General features: G+C 42.7%; 1 protein-coding gene across 2 annotated transcripts in view; it reads right to left on the reverse strand.

Moving 5' to 3' along the window:
* Positions 1-17109, reverse strand: part of LOC311033518 (progesterone receptor-like) — a 32604-nt gene extending 15495 nt beyond the window's left edge. Inside the window, exons 1-7 of one of the 2 annotated variants that reach the window (XM_084041050.1) lie at positions 16016-17109; positions 15861-15908; positions 10587-10729; positions 8566-8682; positions 7598-7729; positions 2619-2828; positions 509-653 (exon numbers count right to left, since the gene is read on the reverse strand). In XM_084041050.1, coding sequence (XP_083897176.1) covers positions 509-653; positions 2619-2828; positions 7598-7729; positions 8566-8682; positions 10587-10729; positions 15861-15908; positions 16016-16995 — 1775 coding nt within the window. In that variant the 5' untranslated portion in view covers positions 16996-17109. The remainder of the gene's footprint in view (positions 1-508; positions 654-2618; positions 2829-7597; positions 7730-8565; positions 8683-10586; positions 10730-15860; positions 15909-16015) is intronic. The other variant, XM_084041051.1, reaches the window with a different exon arrangement.
* Positions 17110-18731: the final 1622 nt, after the last annotated feature.

Genomic DNA, 18731 nt, shown 5'->3' on the forward strand with positions numbered 1-18731 from the left:
ATATATCCATATATGTGGAAATATATAAGCTATATATGAGACATATATGTCCTGAATATGGCATATATGCAGCATATATTCTGCATATACTTGCCATATATTGCCAAAAAAAAACGGCCCCCCCTTGCCCCCCCCCTATAGAATCGCCACTGATGGTGTTGCAGTGATAAGATGTTTGTCTACTGTAGCAACAGCAGGCAGATGTGAGAGCAACATATCACCTCACGCTATTTGCTCTCTTTAGATGAGCTTTTTCCCTTTTTTTTTTAATGTTCTCCCACGCCTCCACTTATATTGGCAAAGCGGTACAAACGTGACGCAAAGCTCAGTGAATATCAGTGAATACCACAGAGATCACACAGAGATTGGGCACTCGGCACTGCACCCCCCCCGCCCCGGGTCACATCGGACACACTCACACACACTCCAAGTTTGAGGCCGTTCGTGCGGACAGTGCCCGAGTTATTGGCCGGATTCTCCAGAAACGTGCTTGATATTATGAACTTACTCGTTGAAGACCAGGTCCGGGGCGAAGTAGAGCATGTCACCGTTGGTGAGCGTGTAGGACCTCCAGCCCAGGGCGAAGACCATCACCCCCATCCATGACGACTGGATCACCGACATCTGGTCGTCCACGTGGAGTTCACGGAAACCTGCTCAGGGTCAACGACAGCGTTTGATTTTATGATGATATGCTCTATTGCCGTGTTCACACCAAAGGACGCCTTTATGTAAAAAAGCTTCTATTTTCAATGTTATCTCTATGCAAATTGGCGTTTTAAATTTTTTCATGCGCGTTTAAACGCCTAAATGTAAAGGCGTGCTTTTTTTCTCCCCAGACCCGAGCTTTGAAGCTTTTGTTTTTGAAGCCTAGAAACTGTTGGCGTCTTGAAGCGCAATTCTAGCCAATCAGAGCACAGCAGGACCTGAGTAGGCGTGGACTAGCAGCAGCGGTTTCCGAAATAAAAATCTATTTTTTAAAATAAAGGTTGTATGGATATTAATGGTGATTTGGCAAGAACATTGCATAGATATGGTCGGAAATAAAAGGATATGTGACCAACAAGTCGTGAAAGCAGATCTGCTATTTTTTTGGGAAAAATCGTGAAAGAATTTCCAAATCTTTGAATAGAGATTTTTTTAAACATTTCTTAACTAATGTTACAACTTCTGGGGGGGGGCCCTGGAACAAAATAATTTTAGATGGGGTCCACCAAATACATATCATTTTGGGGGGTCCTTGACATGAAAAAGTGTGAGAACCACTGATATATAGCAACATACCTTTTTTTCAAAAAACTGTTAGGATTTAGAAGACATTTGTAGAATCCCCCGAAGCAAAGATTTGAGTTAAAATGTATATATTCAAAGATTTGCGCAACATTTCCACGATCTTTCCCAAAAGATTGCAAGAGCTTGTATATCTTCTTTGGCTATTTTTCAATAGCCAAAGAAATCTAAAATGACAGAGATGCGTTCCCGGCTTGAATGGGTTAAGAGGAATTTTAAACTAGGCCTATTGTACATTCTGGTCAACAAAGGGTTCTGGAAATGTTTTACGGCCAGCTGTTCTATGGCCAGATTCAATTCTATGGAATATGTTTTGTATGGTTCTTTATAAAGAACCCCTATGGTTCTTTGTTATAGAACCACCCTATTCCATCTAGAACCTTCATCTGTAGGTGTGTATGGTATGGATAGATCAGGGCTCAGTGTCGCCTTTGTCACCTGAGTTAAACATGAACATGTCTCCCTCTAGTGGTAAGCATCTGAAGTGGCAGGTTTAACACAGCATGGGATATTTTCTCCAGAAGTGCAGACTTGCTGACAGTGTGTCTGATTCTCACTCCAACACTAATCCCTACTAAATGGCCATGACTTCTTCATGGCTTTGATCCGTGTGGGGTTTGAGTCACAAGATTACCTGGCAGGCACTTCTAGAAAAGTTTCTTATCTGATAGGCAAGGGCTAGTCTTGCTAAAGGCTCTTGACCTAATGACACTGACATGACCTGATTCACCTGGCATTGGGTTTTGTGTGTGTGTTATATTTACATTGCCTTGCTCCCGGTGAATACGATGTATTAGTAGTTATGCAAGTGTACACTGTGTACCTTAAGTTTATTTATACATTACTGCACAACTCTGTTGACATATAAACGGACTACACGGTAAAAATCCTCAGTGTGTGAAAGTGTACAAATCCCATAAGGGTCCATTTTGTTTCAGCTGGTGTTAGTTAATGGTACCCGTAGCATTATGATGAGCCATTAGAACTAGGACACCTAGTTTTGAAAAGCACTATAAACGTCTATTATGCATCTATGACGTATGAGTACAAATTTGGGCAAGGTTTCAACGAGATCACAGCCCCGTTGCCTTCCATAAAATGACAGATAAATTTCAAATTATACACACACACACACACACACACACACACACACACACACACACACACACACACACACACACACACACACACACACACACACACACACACACACACACACACACAGCTAGCCCCTTGCAGAGCCACAGCAAAATAATTAACATTAGTTGGAATTTACTGGACATAACCATTGATCCTACATGGCTTTCCTAGGTTCCAGACTGGTTTACCTGGCAAGCCCTTTGCCCAGCGCACCACATGAACCAGCTGCCTCTCTCCCAACTCGTTGAGGCTGCTTAGCAGTGATGAGGAACAGTCTGGCAGGAATTGGTTGTGTCCCGCGTTGACCACGGAGGGTTCGATGATTCGCAGGGTGCTGAGCAGGGACTGACAGGAACGCAGGCTGGGAGTGGGTGCTATAGCCATCACCTGGCACTGTGCTGCAACCAGGGAGGAAAACACCACAATGTCAGACTGGCAAAACATCCCTCCATCAACAAGCTAAATACAACTAAATGAAAAACTAAAACTAAAATCTTTTTTTTTGTTAACTCAAATAAAAAAAAACATAAAAAACTTTAGAAATAAACAAAACGGAAACAATATTGTTTGCATATCAAACCAACTAAAAACTGCTGTAGCATGAAGAGGCATTGGTGCAGTTGATGAAATTAATAAAAATCCATCAAATGTTTTTTTTTTCCTGAAATGAGCAAACCCACTCTGGAAACTGAAACTGAAACTAAACTGAATTTAACAAAAATCACAAAAACTAAATACAAATGAATGAAAAACGCAAACCCCTATAATGACCTTGGTGAGTACAGAAGTTATGCATACAGCTAAGACAGGACAGCTGTACTGCACCGATACAGGCGGTGGACTAGAGCTAAGGTTACTCGAGAGAGAGAGCATGCATCTACTTTAAATGGAAGCTGGCTGAGGATTAAATTCATATGTGGATTAGTGCTGGGAAAGCAGCAGGGTTTTACTGAAGATACAAACAACAGACGCCAGTTCTGAAACAAAGTCTGAATATTAAATGATAGATGGGAAGAACTATAAATTGGCGTGTGTGATCATGTGCCATTGTTCACATGTTGTATCCCTTGTCAGCAACAAGTATGATTAGTGTTGCCAGATCTGGCAAGAGAAACGAGCGACCGGGTCTATGAAAAGAGGCCCTAAGGAAGCCACTCTCTCTCTCTCTGCAAAAAAAAAGGCAAAGTGACAGATGCTATATCTGTGCTTTTCGTTATCATCTCCATCTCCAATATCCCTCTGGAGTTCTTTGGATCAATTACATAGTTTATTAACCCATTCAATCTGGGAACGCATACACATACTGTGTCTTACTTTTAACTTTGCTTCTGGGGGTCCCTGGAACTAAATATTTTGAGATGGGGGTACATATAATTTTGGGGATCCTTGACATGAAAAAGATTGAGAACCACTGATATAGCAACATACGTCTTTTTTTTTCCTTTTTACTGTTAGGATTTAGAAGACATTTGTAGAATCCCCAGAAGCAAAGTTTTGAGTTAAAAAATACATATATAAAAAAAATAGCATATCTACAAGCTTGTAGGGGGTTAAAATGCGGGGTTAAAATGCAGTGCATTTGGTCCGGTGTATTTTGAGATCTTTATCACAATTAGATCCATATATAGATAACTAAGTACATTTACTCAAGTACTGTACTTAAGTACAATTTTGAGCTATTTCCAATTTTCTGTTATTTTACTTCTACTTCACTACATCTCAGAGGCAAATATTGTACTTTTACTCCACTACAATTAATTGAAAACTTTAGTTACTAGTTACTTTGCAGATATAAGTTATTATATCATAAAACATACCTCTGCTGTCCATCCCGAAACTGCTAACTCCAAAACGCTCATTGTTCAGGAAACGAAAAAACAAAATATACGTTTTTCAGAAAATGAAGAAAACCTTATATTTTTAAAACAAAGCAATACTACCTCGTCAAAGTTGGTATAGTGACTGTATATATTGTGAGATACTTGCATGTGTCATTATATTATCAACACTTTACCCAAATCGCGGGTAAATCAACACTTTACCCAGCGCGAGTGGAGTTAGAAGTTTCAGACGAGCAGAAATCAAGCTGAAATGGAGTTAGGTGTCCAAACAACAGTAGCTCCACTCGCTGCTGAGAGAGGTTTCAAAAGGGTACAGATTCCCAAAAGCTAACAATGGATCTCCAAGCTCACGATGCATCACAACAACGTGTGAATGAATGCCCTGATGCTTCATGACACTTATTATATAGGCCTACAACAATAAACAGGACTTTAAATATTACAATAACTTCTGCTAAGAGGTAGTAGAACACTAGCGCGACAGAAATGCTATGAACGTCTTTCTTCCTATCACAATGCTCTCCTCATTAAACACTTAATAGATTTTAGAAATATAATTACTTGTTTTCATAACATTAGCGTCAGTGCTGTTTGATAAACAGGTACACTGCATAGTTTTAACAGACTACGGGGAGTCTGTTTACGTATTGTTCCTCCTCGTTCACTGCGCACCGCGCACTGCTAATGCTGTGCTGTAGCACTGTGTAGAGGAGAGGGGGGAGTTGTTTGTTTTTGACGGACAGTTTGAGGATCCAATGGAGTTGGGAGTTTTCGTCTGAGGCGCTTTTTAATACTTTTCATTGGTTCAAATGTTTAGATTTTTTACACAGATGTGAAGGGTGTTCAATAGCGTCGATTTATGAAGAAAAAAAAAAAGATGAAAATGGAGTTAGCTGGTTCGTCCTGGACGCGAACAGTCTTCTCCCGGGTGGTTGAAGCCAGAAGGCACCAAGCGAGCTGAGACAGAGCGCAAACGTCGAGGCACAGACGGCTGTGTTGTTGACGGACAACGGATGATGAGAAACAAAAATACAACGGATGCACGAAAATAAATATTCACTACTACGACTACTTTTGTATTTGACATTTTTCAATTTCTCTAAATATTATAAACTTTCACATATCGCGTATGAAAAGGCTACTATGGGCTACAGTGAAGTCGGACCGAATGACTGAAACGTTTTTTCTTTTTTTACTCTTGGTGTGGGGATTATGTTATGAAAGAAGAGAAATTGCAACTGCTATAGTCCATGGGAAACCATAAACCTACATCTAAATGAGTTGCCATATTTACATATTAACATTGAAACTCCGCAAGATATTCCTCTACACTTATTTAGTGAGAACATTGCTCCTCCTGCTGCTGAGAGCATCTCAGCACTAGCATTACTCCTGCCTGCCCCTGCCGCCAGCCCCGCCCCTCGCCCCCTTCTGGCTTCAACCACCCGGGAGAAGACTGTTCGCGTCCTGGACACCGACGATACATTAACCACTTTAGCCCAATTCTATACATAGGCTACATAGGCAATGCGACACGTTGTGAGCTTGTAGATCGGCTATTTTCAAACATTTTAGTACTTTTACTTTTGGTACGTTAAGTATGTTTTGAGGCCAATACAATACAAACAGAGTATTTTTATATTGTGGTATTGCTACTTTTACTTCAGTAAAATATCTGAGAACTTCTTGCACCACTGAGTATTGTCTCATTTGGCTTTGAGGCCATCGATCCAATGTCCTTCAGCCTCACTGACTGGAAAGGCGCTGCGTTTTATTTTATGTTTATCTGTGAAGCACATCTGCATGACGTGGCCGGATTTCACACTTAACAATCTGCACATTGCCTTTGAATTGTCCCCCGCCCTGAGGTTGAATCCATTCCTTTAGTCCAGCTCTCCAAACTTTATGCCATTTAATTTCCCACATGTATTTCATGACATTGTTATCAGCACGATAGTTAAACAAACTCCAATTCAATCCCGCAAATCTATTTTGTTGGTCATGTCACTAATCGGTGAGTGACTACTGTGTGGAAAGGCCGGTAAATGCAAGGTTACTTGTGTTTGACTATGGAGCTCAGTCAATCTTTATTGTCATTGTTTTTTAGACAATGTAAGGCAGTGGTTCTCAAACTTTTTCATGTCAAGGACCCCCAAAATGAATGTATGTATTTGGCTGCAGACCCCCATCTCAAAATATTTCATTCCAGGGACCCCCCAGACGGAAAGGTTTGAGTTACAAATGTTCGCTTTAAAAATATATATATATTCAAAGATTTGCACACATTTTCAAGATCTTTCAAAAATAGCAGATCTACAAGCTCGTAGCGCAGCACTCTGTGCCGCACTATGAGCTTGTAGATCTGCTATTCTTTAATAGCCAAAGTATAAAATATGGATAAAGTGGTTAAAATGATTGTGAAGCTATATTAGCTAATTTTGCTGGGGGCCCCCTGGTATCCCCCCAAGGACCCCTGGGGGTCCCCTTACCCCACTTTGAGAACCAATGATGTAAGGAAGCAAGTCCAAATAAGCATCTATACTACTTTAGAAACAAGCCCAAAGAAAACAGCAACCCGCGAATACCAATATTTACAAAATGACTTGCAGCAAAACAAGCCCAAAGTCGCTTTTAATAAGCAGACTTGGCAACTTGTGTGTAGAATTCCACAAGCAAGTCACATGAAACATGAGACTCACACACGGCTCACACACTTTTCAAATGCTTCTGTCTCTGAAACGCAGCAGAAATGAAAGCGGAAGAATATATTTAAAAAAAAAAAGAAATTGAATAAAATCAACTTGTGTCAAAAATTTTCACGTCTCCTCAGGCATGCCTCAGGCACGTCTGGGGAGACGTGGAAATGATGTCAGAGGTGTTATATAATTTAACCCAGTAAGACCTGAGGCCGATTCCGGAAATGCCTTCAAAATCTGTGGTTCTCAAACTTTTTCGTGCCAAGGACCCCAAAAATGATATGTATTTGGCCGCAGACCCCCATCTGAAAATGTGCCAGCCCCCCCCCTCCAAACACTTTGAGACACTATTGAGAACCACTGTTCTAAATATATACAAGCTCATACAGATATACAAGCTCATACACAATCGATGAGCTTGTAGATCTGCTATTTTTTGGAAAATCGTGAAAATGTGTGCAAATCTTTGAATATAATACATATCTTTAACTCAAATCTTTGCATCTGGGGGGGGGGGGCTATATAAATAAAGTTTATTATTATTATTATCATACGTTTTTTCAGAAAACCTTTTTTAGAATCGGCCTCCTCGGGTCTTAACGGGTTAAGTGGTTAAGTAACACAACAGACCTTGAGCCTGTGTGCCGCTGGTGCCAGGTTCCTCCATTGCGGGCCTCCTCGCCGCTTCTTCCGGTCCCCACACAGTCTGGCTCTGCTCCTCTTCTCCGCATCTCGTCTGCCCGACTCCCTTCGGTCGCCGGCCTGGTAACCAGCCGCCGCAGACAAATAGGAAGCAGGAGCAACACGCAGGCACATGCACAAAAACCAGATGAGTGGAAGAAAAACAAAGTAAACAAAGCAACGACTCCAGTTCTTTTTTACTCAGAAACTGCATGAATGGAGAATAAGCGACAAGGAGCCCAACTGAAGAGAATTGAGTGGCCATACATGGATATGTAAGTGAATAATACTTTACTTAACCCATTAAGACCGGGAACGCATCTCTGTAATTTTTTGATTTATTTTTTTCTATTCAAAAATAGCAGATATACAAGCTCATAGCGCGGCATTCGGAGCTTATATATCTGCTATTTTTGGGAAGAATTGTGGAAAGTCATGGGTCTTTGAATGTATATTTTAATAACATTTGTAACTCAAATCTTTGCTTCTGGGGATTCTACAAATGTCTTCTAAATCCTAACTAATGTTGCTATAATATCAGTGGTTCTCAAAAATTATATATATTTGGCCGTGGACCCCCGTCTCCAAATATTTTGTTCCAGGGACCCCCAGAAGTTGTAACAGAGTTAAAAATATATAATCAAATAATTGCACAAATGTTCACGAAAATAGCAGATCTACAAGCTCATAGTGCCCCCCCCCCCCCCGCATGACACATTTGGCCAAATTATGACAGTTGTATATGAGCTGGAACATTTCATTAGTTAAGTTCACATCCACTGCATCTGAGGTATTTGAACATTGTGACCACACACCCACACACACACACACACACACACACACACACACACACACACACACACACACACACACACACACACACACACACACACACACACACACACACACACACACACCTTTGAGGCTCATCCCCGACAGGAAGCACCTCCTCAAGCGACAGGAAGCACAGTTTTTCCGCCGCAACTTGTCGATGGTGCAGTCATTCCTGCTGGCGCACAGGTGGTTCTGCTTACCTGGGGACACACATACAATACATACACAAACACAGACACAGACACACACACAAACACACACACACACACACACACACACACACACACACACACACACACACACACACACACACACACACACACACGATACCGGGCCCCTCTGTGTTAAGCATGGCCTCTTTGTAATGTGGACCCAGACTTTGAAATATCCTAGCTCTGCCTCTGGATATGTCTATGATTTTCATGTTGCCATATTTGGTTGCCGTTTTATGAAAGCAATAAGCCACGCGAGGCTGTGGTTTACAGTGATTTTAGAACAGCTGGGACCCCTTAGCGGTTCTAAAAGCCCAACAAACCATGGCCTCTTGGGGCTTGTCGTTTTAATATATTTTTTTAGAGTGTAGTACCACATTCTCCCACACACTCGGTGACTGTCAGACAGGGCACTGTGACCTCAAGAGCAGTTATTTGTTATCAGTTCACTCACGCCCACATGATGTTGCTTATGAGCATTAGCAGCTGGCATTGCTAATGCACTGCCCTCATCCACAGGACTGTGTGTGTGTGTGTGTGTGTGTGTGTGTGTGTGTGTGTGTGTGTGTGTGTGTGTGTGTGTGTGTGTGTGTGTGTGTGTGTGTGTGTGTGTGTGTGTGTGTGGTGGGTGGGTGGGTGTGTGTGTGTGGGTGGGTGGGTGGGCGGGCGGGCGGGCGTGCGTGCGTGCTCGCGTGTGTATGTGGTGGGGTCATGTTTTAAACACTTAATTTCCTGCATGCTGGTGAAATCGTTATCTAATCTACAGTTCATGTTTTATACTGTAGTAGCAGACACTCAATCCAAAATGCCATACAGTACAATGCATTATTGATACTGATACTGAACCGACTTCCAAAGATGACATGAGCAAGCAAACTGAACTGCAACCACAACATAGCCTCAAATACTTTGACCATCGGATAGATAGGCTACTGTATATGCCACAGCAGCAGAATGTTGGGAAGCCTGAATTCTAGATTCTAGAGATTGTGTGGTGTTGTTTGTGTGTTCGCAAATCCACTCTGAAAATCAGATATCATTTCTGAGCGCTCTTGTTTCAACACCATATCGCTCTCGTATCTGTTCTTTTACGAGTGGCCAGAGTAGATTATAAACTTTCATCTTTGAAATGCATACAAACGAACATAAAGTCATCACATGTATAAACTTATTATTACTGATTATTACCTTTTTACCTGTCTAAATCACACATTATATTAACTAACCCTAACCCTAACCCTTCAGCTGGGGCCAATAACCCTGTGGTATCACCCTTGGATCCTCCACTGAACATATCCCAATGTAAACAGTTTTTAATAACAAATACAAGAATAATTTCCCCAACTGCACATGAAGAAGTTTCTATGCAAACTCTGAATGGTACGCAATGTCTGCCTTGTTTCATTTAAAGCCATTTAAAGGGTAATGCATTTGTTGTAAAACTCTTGACATACGCAGGATGTTGTAAACCAAAACGAGTGCCGACACTTCCCCTGCCATCCTAGGAGAAAATAAAATTGCGAATGGTGACACAACGCTGGAACAGTACAGTGAATATTATAAACATGCTGTTGGCGCTGTAATACTGCTACATGTGGTCCAGGTGTTTATATAGTATTTTACAACAGCTTTGAAGCACCAGGAAAGGCAGGTGGGTTCTCGGTTTTGAGGTGCCAAGCCCTGGAGAGATTTGTTAACTAGAACCTTGAAAATAGATGCGGTATATAACTGGGAGTTGTGTGTGTACGCGTGTGTGTGTGTGTGTGTGTGTGTGTGTGTGTGTGTGTGTGTGTGTGTGTGTGTGTGTGTGTGTGTGTGTGTGTGTGTGTGTGTGTGTGTGTGTGTGTGTGTGTGTGGAGGGGGTGTGGTTGTAGGTGTACATTTCTACACACCTGCAGCGGCCCTCTTGAAGAACACCTTGCAGCTGCCACAGGTGACCGCACCGTAATGGCACCCTGACGCATCATCACCACAAACCTGGCATACTCTCCTGTCGGACAGATACACACTCACACCTGGATACAGGGCATCGTACCTGGACACACACGCGTACGTGCACACAGACACACACAGACACGCACACACGCACACACACACACACACACACACACACACACACACACACACACACACACACACACACACACAAATACGTTTATCATTGAAGTGCTACTCCTGGTATGCAGGGTAACAGGATAAACAGGGTCACTGATTTTTGTGGGGGACAAAAGAGTTGTTGGAATCTATTAATACTCTGAGCAAAGTTCAACAAAGGGAGATCTGGAGCACATAGTCAATTTGGCAGTTTTTTTGTCTGGTGTTTTGCACCATAAGAAAATCGCCAAATTGACCGTGTACGCCATAACAATTTGTGTATTCAGATCACTGTCCCATTTCACTGGTGTAAAACAGTGGGTGAAATTCGTTTTTGTGCAAGCTCCGTCATTTTTGTTGTTTCCAGAAAGAGAGAGAAAACTAAGTAGAAAGGGGGGGGCAAGGGTGAAAATAAATTTAAAAAAACAACGGTATCTACATATTTACATAGCATATCCACCCGGTGCAGTATGTACATGAGGTCAGACATAAGGTGCATGAGCATAATATACTGTACCTGATATAGACATTAAGATGATGCAATGTAACTTTACTGGCACGGAAGTACAACTTTGTACACACTAACAAAGGTAGTACTCCTCTGCTAACAAAGAAAGATGCACAGATGGTCCACGGTAAAATCCACCACGGCCAGCTTAGGGTTTTTTTTTTCCCTCCCCAATTTAGTTATTGCCAATCAGACTTCCCAAATGGCTGTTAGGCTAATGTTAGCCAGGGTCAGGCTTAGTTATAATGCGCACCATCTGACCAATTCAGAAGAATAGGCCGTTGGACTATGGCATGGCAGTGTGCCATTAGGCACCGGGGAGGATTTGGACCCTAGGAAATATACCCCTAGCACCACTACAGATACACACGTGTTAAATGAACACTGGATTTTTACTGTGTGTACGTGCTACAGATCCAGTGTGATGAATTTAGAACAGACAGACAGACCGCATGGTGATGGATGACACAGCATGGGGATTATAATAAGTATCAGATTTATGATGCTAAGTTTATCCTCTATCCTCTTCTAGTTGCACATTTACCTAATAGAGCACCGAAGTCTACGGAGCCCCTGAAGGAACATTACTAGGTAGATTGTTTTAAGGGTAGGTACATTTTTTGAATGGGTCACTTTATTTTTAAAAGCTGGCGGTTTATGTTTTGTGGTATGGGGGAAAAAAATCATATGTTGGCAGAAAAAAAGAGGCTATAAAATTTTTTTTTAGGGGGTGGTTTTTAAAAGGGGAAGGAATTTTTCTTTTTTTTTCCATTGTTTCATCTTCAAAGTTTTTTTTTTCAACGGCCGGGGGTCCACAGGGGTCCCCGTGGCGGGGGTGGCGGCCAGGGGTCCACGGGGGTTCCCGTGGCGGCCGACCCGTCCGAAGGGCCACCCTTCCTGGGTACCAGATGGGACGAGTCCCCTCCCTGCCCTGGAGGTGCGCCTCGGAGCTCCGGGCGGCCCGTGGACCGCCTCTACCCGGCGAGCCTGGGGTCCCCTCTTCCCCCCCTTCTGAGTTGCTCCGGGGCTCGGGCAGGGACAGCGGGGGACCCCCCCTGGAGCTCGGAGGCACACCTCCAGAGCTGGGAGGGGGCACTCGTCCCATCTGGTTCCCAGGAAGAGTGGCCCTTCGGACGGGTCGGGCAGCTGAGCACCATCCCTGGATGTTCCATCAGAAATGTCGAAAATTCCCCGTGGACCCCTGGCCGGTCCACGGGGACCTCGGTGGAACCCCGCCGCCACCCCCGCCACGGGGACCCCTGTGGACCCCCGGACGTTGAAAAAAAAAAACTTTGAAGATGAAACAATACTTGAAAAAAATAATAATAATAACCTAAAAAAAGAAATGAAAAAATATATATATTTTTTGAAAAAAAAGAAATCTCCTTTTGAAAGAAAAAAAACACTCACTTTGAGAAAAAAAACACTCACAAATAAAACTTTGAAAATGTTTTTTTTTCTAAATAAAAGAAATCCTCCCTCTTTACAAAAATGTCATTCTCTAAAAAGATTATTTTATACACCCTTTAATAATAAAGCAACTATAACAAATAAATGTTAACCCCCCCAAAAAATTCCTTTCCCTTTTAAAAAAATGTCACCCCCTAAAAATATCTATTTTTTCCTGCCAACATGATTTTTTCCCCCATACCACAAAACATAAACCGCCAGCTTTTAAAAATAAAGTGACCCTTTAAAAAAATGTACCTACCCTTAAAATAATCTACCTAGTAATGTCCCTTCAGGGGCTCCATAGAAGTCTGACGTAATTTACACATCCTACCTGGTTTGCGGTTTTCCACCCCCGTTCTGAATTCCCATAGACGTGTTTAATATCGCGAAAAATAAGAACTGAGTTCCAAAAATAATATAATGATCTCTTGAATCTTATGGATATGAAGCATCAACTGACGGGGAGAAAACGCTAATGTTACTTCCACCGAATTAGTTACATTTTCGCCAGAAACAGACTGTATCAAATATAAGTGACTGACTGTCATAAATGATACAGAACCTCCTCCCTGACAATATCGCCGAGACAGTTTGTTTATTTTTGGAACACAATTCTTATATGAGACGATTCTAAGATGACCCAATGTTACTCTCCATAGAGAAATTACCTTACGAACCAGGGGATGAACGAGTGACGTCAGGACTTCTGTACTCTATAACTGTGTAAATGCAACGGATAATGTTAATCATTGGACTGATTTTGTAGTTTGCTTTCCAGGTCAGCTTGACAACTACTGCAGGGTAAAAGCATGGCAGGCTCTGACATGACCTTATGGGTGCATTCGGAAATATGCACTGAGAGCACTGTGTGCTCTGCTCTCTGGCCGTTGGTAAACGCTGTGCAGTCGGTGCTTTTACCGTTCAGAAATACAGTGCACTAAGCACCAGGTGCATAACCTCAACCGAAAAACTGTCTCGGAAAATCTGCCTAGGATTTCATGCCCCTTTAAGCCCTATATACTTTGTTGCACCGCCTCGCACGACAAATAATGACAATAGCCGGTCAAAAGTACAAGCTTATTGTGAGCTTGTAGATCTGCAATTTCTTTCTCTTCAAAAAGAAAACAAGAACAAATAATTAGGGACACCAGGGTTAATGCTATTAAATACAAAATGTGATTGGCAAGCATATTGTTTTGTACAATATTGAGTCAGCTTATGTTGACCATGAATTCAGCCCGTGAACAAGGTGGTCTTTGGAGTGGCTGTGACTCTGTTAACTGGGCATCAATCAAACAAAATCCGGTTCATTTTCTCACATTCTTGGCAGGAAATCTACAGCAGGTGCTTTATCTCTTGTTTACAGTGACACTTATAGAAGAAGTCTGAACGTGTGCAAGGTTATAGCCAAAGCAGAAATGAACTAAACTCATAAACGCTAGCCGGAGGAGAAACAGACTTTGATTCAGTCTAGTTCTGTGTGAAACACTATTTGCCCAAGGCCATAAGGCAAGACAGTTATGGGAGTGCAATTGATTTAATGTTGACCGGGGTGAGTGCAATGTAGCCTACCATGTCTTCCTTTGCAGATAATGTTCTCTAAAACTCATCACATTTTGCCTATGGATCTGACTAGGCACAGCAATAGGAAAGGAATGGGAAATAGCATAGTATGTAAAGTACTCTTCATATCTCCATAACTAAGGGTCTCCTGTACAACCCTAAACCCTTCCATTTACGGTAAGTCTAACCAGGACAGATAAGGCTTCCCTTAATGGCAGATGAATGAATCCCTTAAAGCAGTGGTTTTCTCAAAGTGGGGTCCAGGGACCCTCAGGGTTCTTTGGGGTTCTAAATGAATGGACCCTTACAGATCTGCAACTCTACCGTGCCGTGTACAGTGTACACTCTCAGAGTTACGGGGGTCGTTGAAATTAAAAGAATCACTGCCTTAAAGCCCCCTCCAAACGTAGCGTTGTTAGCCTGTGTGTCTAATCACCTAAACAAACAAAAGCCATGTCCCCATCATCATTGTCATCACAACATTCAATTAGCGAATTGTAATGACTGTATTATGTGTTATAGAAGGATACAGGACCACATTGGAAATAAGTGTTTCATTATGCTTGTATGTGTAAATCCTGGGTCTAAGTTGTATTGTGAGTACCTGTAACTTTCTTTTACCAAAATGAAATGAAATCAAAATCAGGAACAGTGGGCACCTGAGAAGTCTGGGCAGCGGGCACCTCAATGTGAAATTGGCTATTTCTTCCTGAATGTGGAAAAAGTAAAGATTTAAAGTATGCTTTGGAAAATGGTCTGAACTAAAGTAAAGTATACATGATTTAAACATGCACTGTGCATCATTATCAGACCTAAATGTACCCTTCAACTTGTTTTAAGCCATAACGACTGGCTATCCACAGGTTTTGTAGCAATTTGTAGCAATCGTTGAAATATTACGCCATAATGTCAAATGTTCAAGCATGTTCAAATCATGTACCTTATGTCAGACCATTTTACAAAACAAATATGTATTCTTTATTTTGTTTTGGAACAATTAACCAATTTAACATTAAGGTGCCCAAACTTCTCAGGTGTCTTCCGGTTACCATTATAGAAAAAACCCTGGTTAAGGGTGCTGTAAGTGAAGTGTTTAAACAAGTGAATTGGAAGTGATGAAACACAAAAAAAGGAAAAGACAAAATTGGAACAGCAACACTATAAAAATGTAAGCTGATAAATGGGTTCTCTTAATTGGATGAAATTGGTGTAACCAATTAACCAAAAGCACCTTGTAAGTTGTGGCCAGTAGGACTGGAAGAAGGTAAAGTATACCTAGGCTACCATAATTGATGATGTAAAGGTATGGAATTTGTACAATACCATTTTACAATATACCAGTAGACTAACAGGCTAGCCTACATAATCTAAAAACTAAGATTTCTTGCAGCTGCTAGAAAATAGACCACTTTGAATTAACTGGAGTGGACCATACAATTGTATTAGAATATAAAGACTGCATGGAAAAAATCGTATAGGCTATATCAGATTCAGATTTGTACTGGAAATTTGTATAATATTTTATTATTATTATTATTATCATTTTTACCTGGTCATATCAACCCAGTCAACGGCTTCTCTCTTGACAGTAGAGTAACTGTATTATAAATATAAACACATATAAATATATATATATACATATATAATAAATAAATACATATATAAATATAAATTGTATCATTGTTATTATTATCGTCATTTTACCTGGTCATATCGACCCAGCCAATGGTTTCTCTCTTGACAGCAGCAGAGTAACTGTCATGCTGACTTGGAGGGAGGGTCGTCTCTCTCGGGTAACTTTCCACTTGGTGCCCGCGGTGTCCTCCCGGTCCCATCATCATCATCATCACCCCCGCATGCTGTCCCGCGTCAGACGGGACAGCGACGCAGCGGCAGTGTTGTTGCCCGGATCCATGCGAGGAGGAGGGGGAGGAGGAGGAGGAGGAGGGGGACTGTCCATAGTAGTTACAGTGTTTACATAACGAATTACAACCGGCCCCCGGCGGACCGCTTCGCTCCGGCTCGAATCGGTCGCCGCCGCCGCCTATTAACGTGTCGCTAACGCACCACGCGCCGCCCAGGTCCAGGTCGTCAGCAGCGCCCGGGTGACAGGGGGGCAGCGCCGCCGCGGAGGTGACGGGCTCGTCGCCACCGCCGCCGCCACCCGCATTCACGAAGAAGTTGGACTCCTTCCAGGTGTACCGGGCCACGGTGGGGGGTGGACGCGCCGCGCTCCGTGCGCCGCCGCCACCGTCCACTTCGCTGGACCTCAGGAGATCCATGCAGGAGGTCAGCTGGTACAGGTCACCAGGACTCACCCCTAAGAACGACCCCGCGGAGCCGCCGCCGCCGTGACCCCTGAGTCTGCTCGTCGGTGCCTCTTCCTCCGCTGAGCCTGAGGCCATCATCATGATCGCAGTGCCAGCCGCCGCCGCCGCCGCCGCCGCCGCTGCGTCGGTGGAACATGTTGCCGCCGGGACGGCGTTGTCCTCAAACGCGCCGTTATAATTAGAGCACATAGTGCTGTCGTTGTGCTGCTGGGCGCCCAGAGCCAAGGACACGGACACTGCGTTGGAGAGACTCTCACAAGTGTCTCCGTTCGGAGGACCGCGTTCCTTTATCACTGTTAGCAAAGTGTCGGGAACTTTATCCAACTCGACGGCCGCTCTCGACCGAAGAGACATCTTCTTCTGAAGCTTCCCCCCTCGCTTATAATTTTTTTTATTTAGAGTGGCATGCGAGAGAGAGAGAGAGAGAGAGAGAGAGAGAGAGAGAGAGAGAGAGAGAGAGAGAGAGAGAGAGAGAGAGAGAGAGAGAGACAGAGTGAGAGTGAGAGAGAGCAAGGGAGAGAGAGATAGAGAGAGGGAGATAGAGAGAGGGAGGGAGAGGAGGGAGCAATAAAACGTTTCCCGGGGAGTGAGCTAGCCTTCGCCCAATGAGAGTTCGGTCATGTGTTTGTCTGTTGCTCTGTAGAATAAAACCAGATCCAGAGTCCTATTACTCCAAAGAGCCACCTTTGGGACGCGGACCAATTTTTATGGGCCACGAGTAAATGTCAAAACATAAAAAAAAAAAAATCAAAAAACATTCAATTATTTTTCAAAAATAATTTCATGAATAAAAAAAATAATACAAATAATAAAAAAAGAAATTCCACATATTAGAAAACAGATGTTTAAGAAGTAGTGAAAATAGCTCACAAGGCGGTGTGAAGCATAGCATTGTGAGCTTGTAGATCTGCTATTTTCACTAGCTTGGGTGCCGCCGTGCCGGGCAAACGTCTAATTTCACTTTTGGGTCTTGAGAGGCCAGGAGAGGGAAGTCCTGAACTGTCCTGAGTAGGTCTACTGCGCCACTTCATTCAGTGGCGCAGTACTTCAATGTCATCACTAGTGGGCGCATTAAACTATATGTGAATGTTCTCTACCTCAGTGGTTGTCAAACTTTTTCATGTCAAGGACCCCCAAATAAATATGTATTTGGCTTGCGGACATGAAAATATTGTGCACCAGGGAAATTTGTGTTGTTAAAATATTTAAAATATCCAAATTATTTCCACATTTGTTCAAGAGTTTTTTGAAAATAGCGGATCTACAAGCTCACAATGCATACACAGTGGTTAAACTGATTGGGATGCTATATTAACTAACTTTGCTGGGGACCCCTTGGAACCCCCTCAAGGAGCCCTGGGGGTCCCAGGCATTGAGAACCACTGAATACCTAAGTCTTAATAAATAAATAAAAATTAAAGTAAGCCCAGTGCTGTATTGATTTATCCCGTATCAGTGGCTTTTAGAGTGTAATTTTGGCTTGTCCTCCAAATGAGATAAATGACTACCGTAACTTGTTCTTTCAACTGGATCCCCTCACAATATTCAATGAGAAGGGTCCATGGAGAGTCTCATTACCTCTGCAAGCAACGCCTTCATTCACTCCCCAGGTGAATAAGGCTTGTAATCAATGAGGTGTGAAGTAAAGTGGAAATAGAGGGAAGACGGTACACTGTCACTCACGACATAGGCCTAGTCTCACTCTCAAGCCGGACTATACAGAAAGAGAACATGACCATGGAGGGAGACTGGCTATTGTATGCCTCTCTGTTTTGGGACGGACAAAATCTCACGAGATCACACCGTGCGCCATGCCTCGGTCTCGTTACCTCCAAGCAACGCCTTCATTCACTCCCCAGGTGAATAAGGCTTGAAATCAATGAGGTGTGAAGTAAAGTGGAAATAGAGGGAAGACGGTGCACTGTTAAGCGACGTGCGCGTCACGTCATTGAAGTAGAGTGCAAGAACATACCAAATGAGCATTGCATGCCTGCTCACAACATAGTCTCACTCTCAAGCCGGACTATACAGAAAGAGAACGTGACATCACACCTTTGAAAATAATCAGCATGTGGAAGTGCCATTCTCAA

This window comes from Gymnoscopelus microlampas (genome assembly GCF_963454915.1).
Source record: "Gymnoscopelus microlampas genome assembly, chromosome: 18".
NCBI classification, from domain to species: Eukaryota; Metazoa; Chordata; class Actinopteri; order Myctophiformes; family Myctophidae; genus Gymnoscopelus; species Gymnoscopelus microlampas.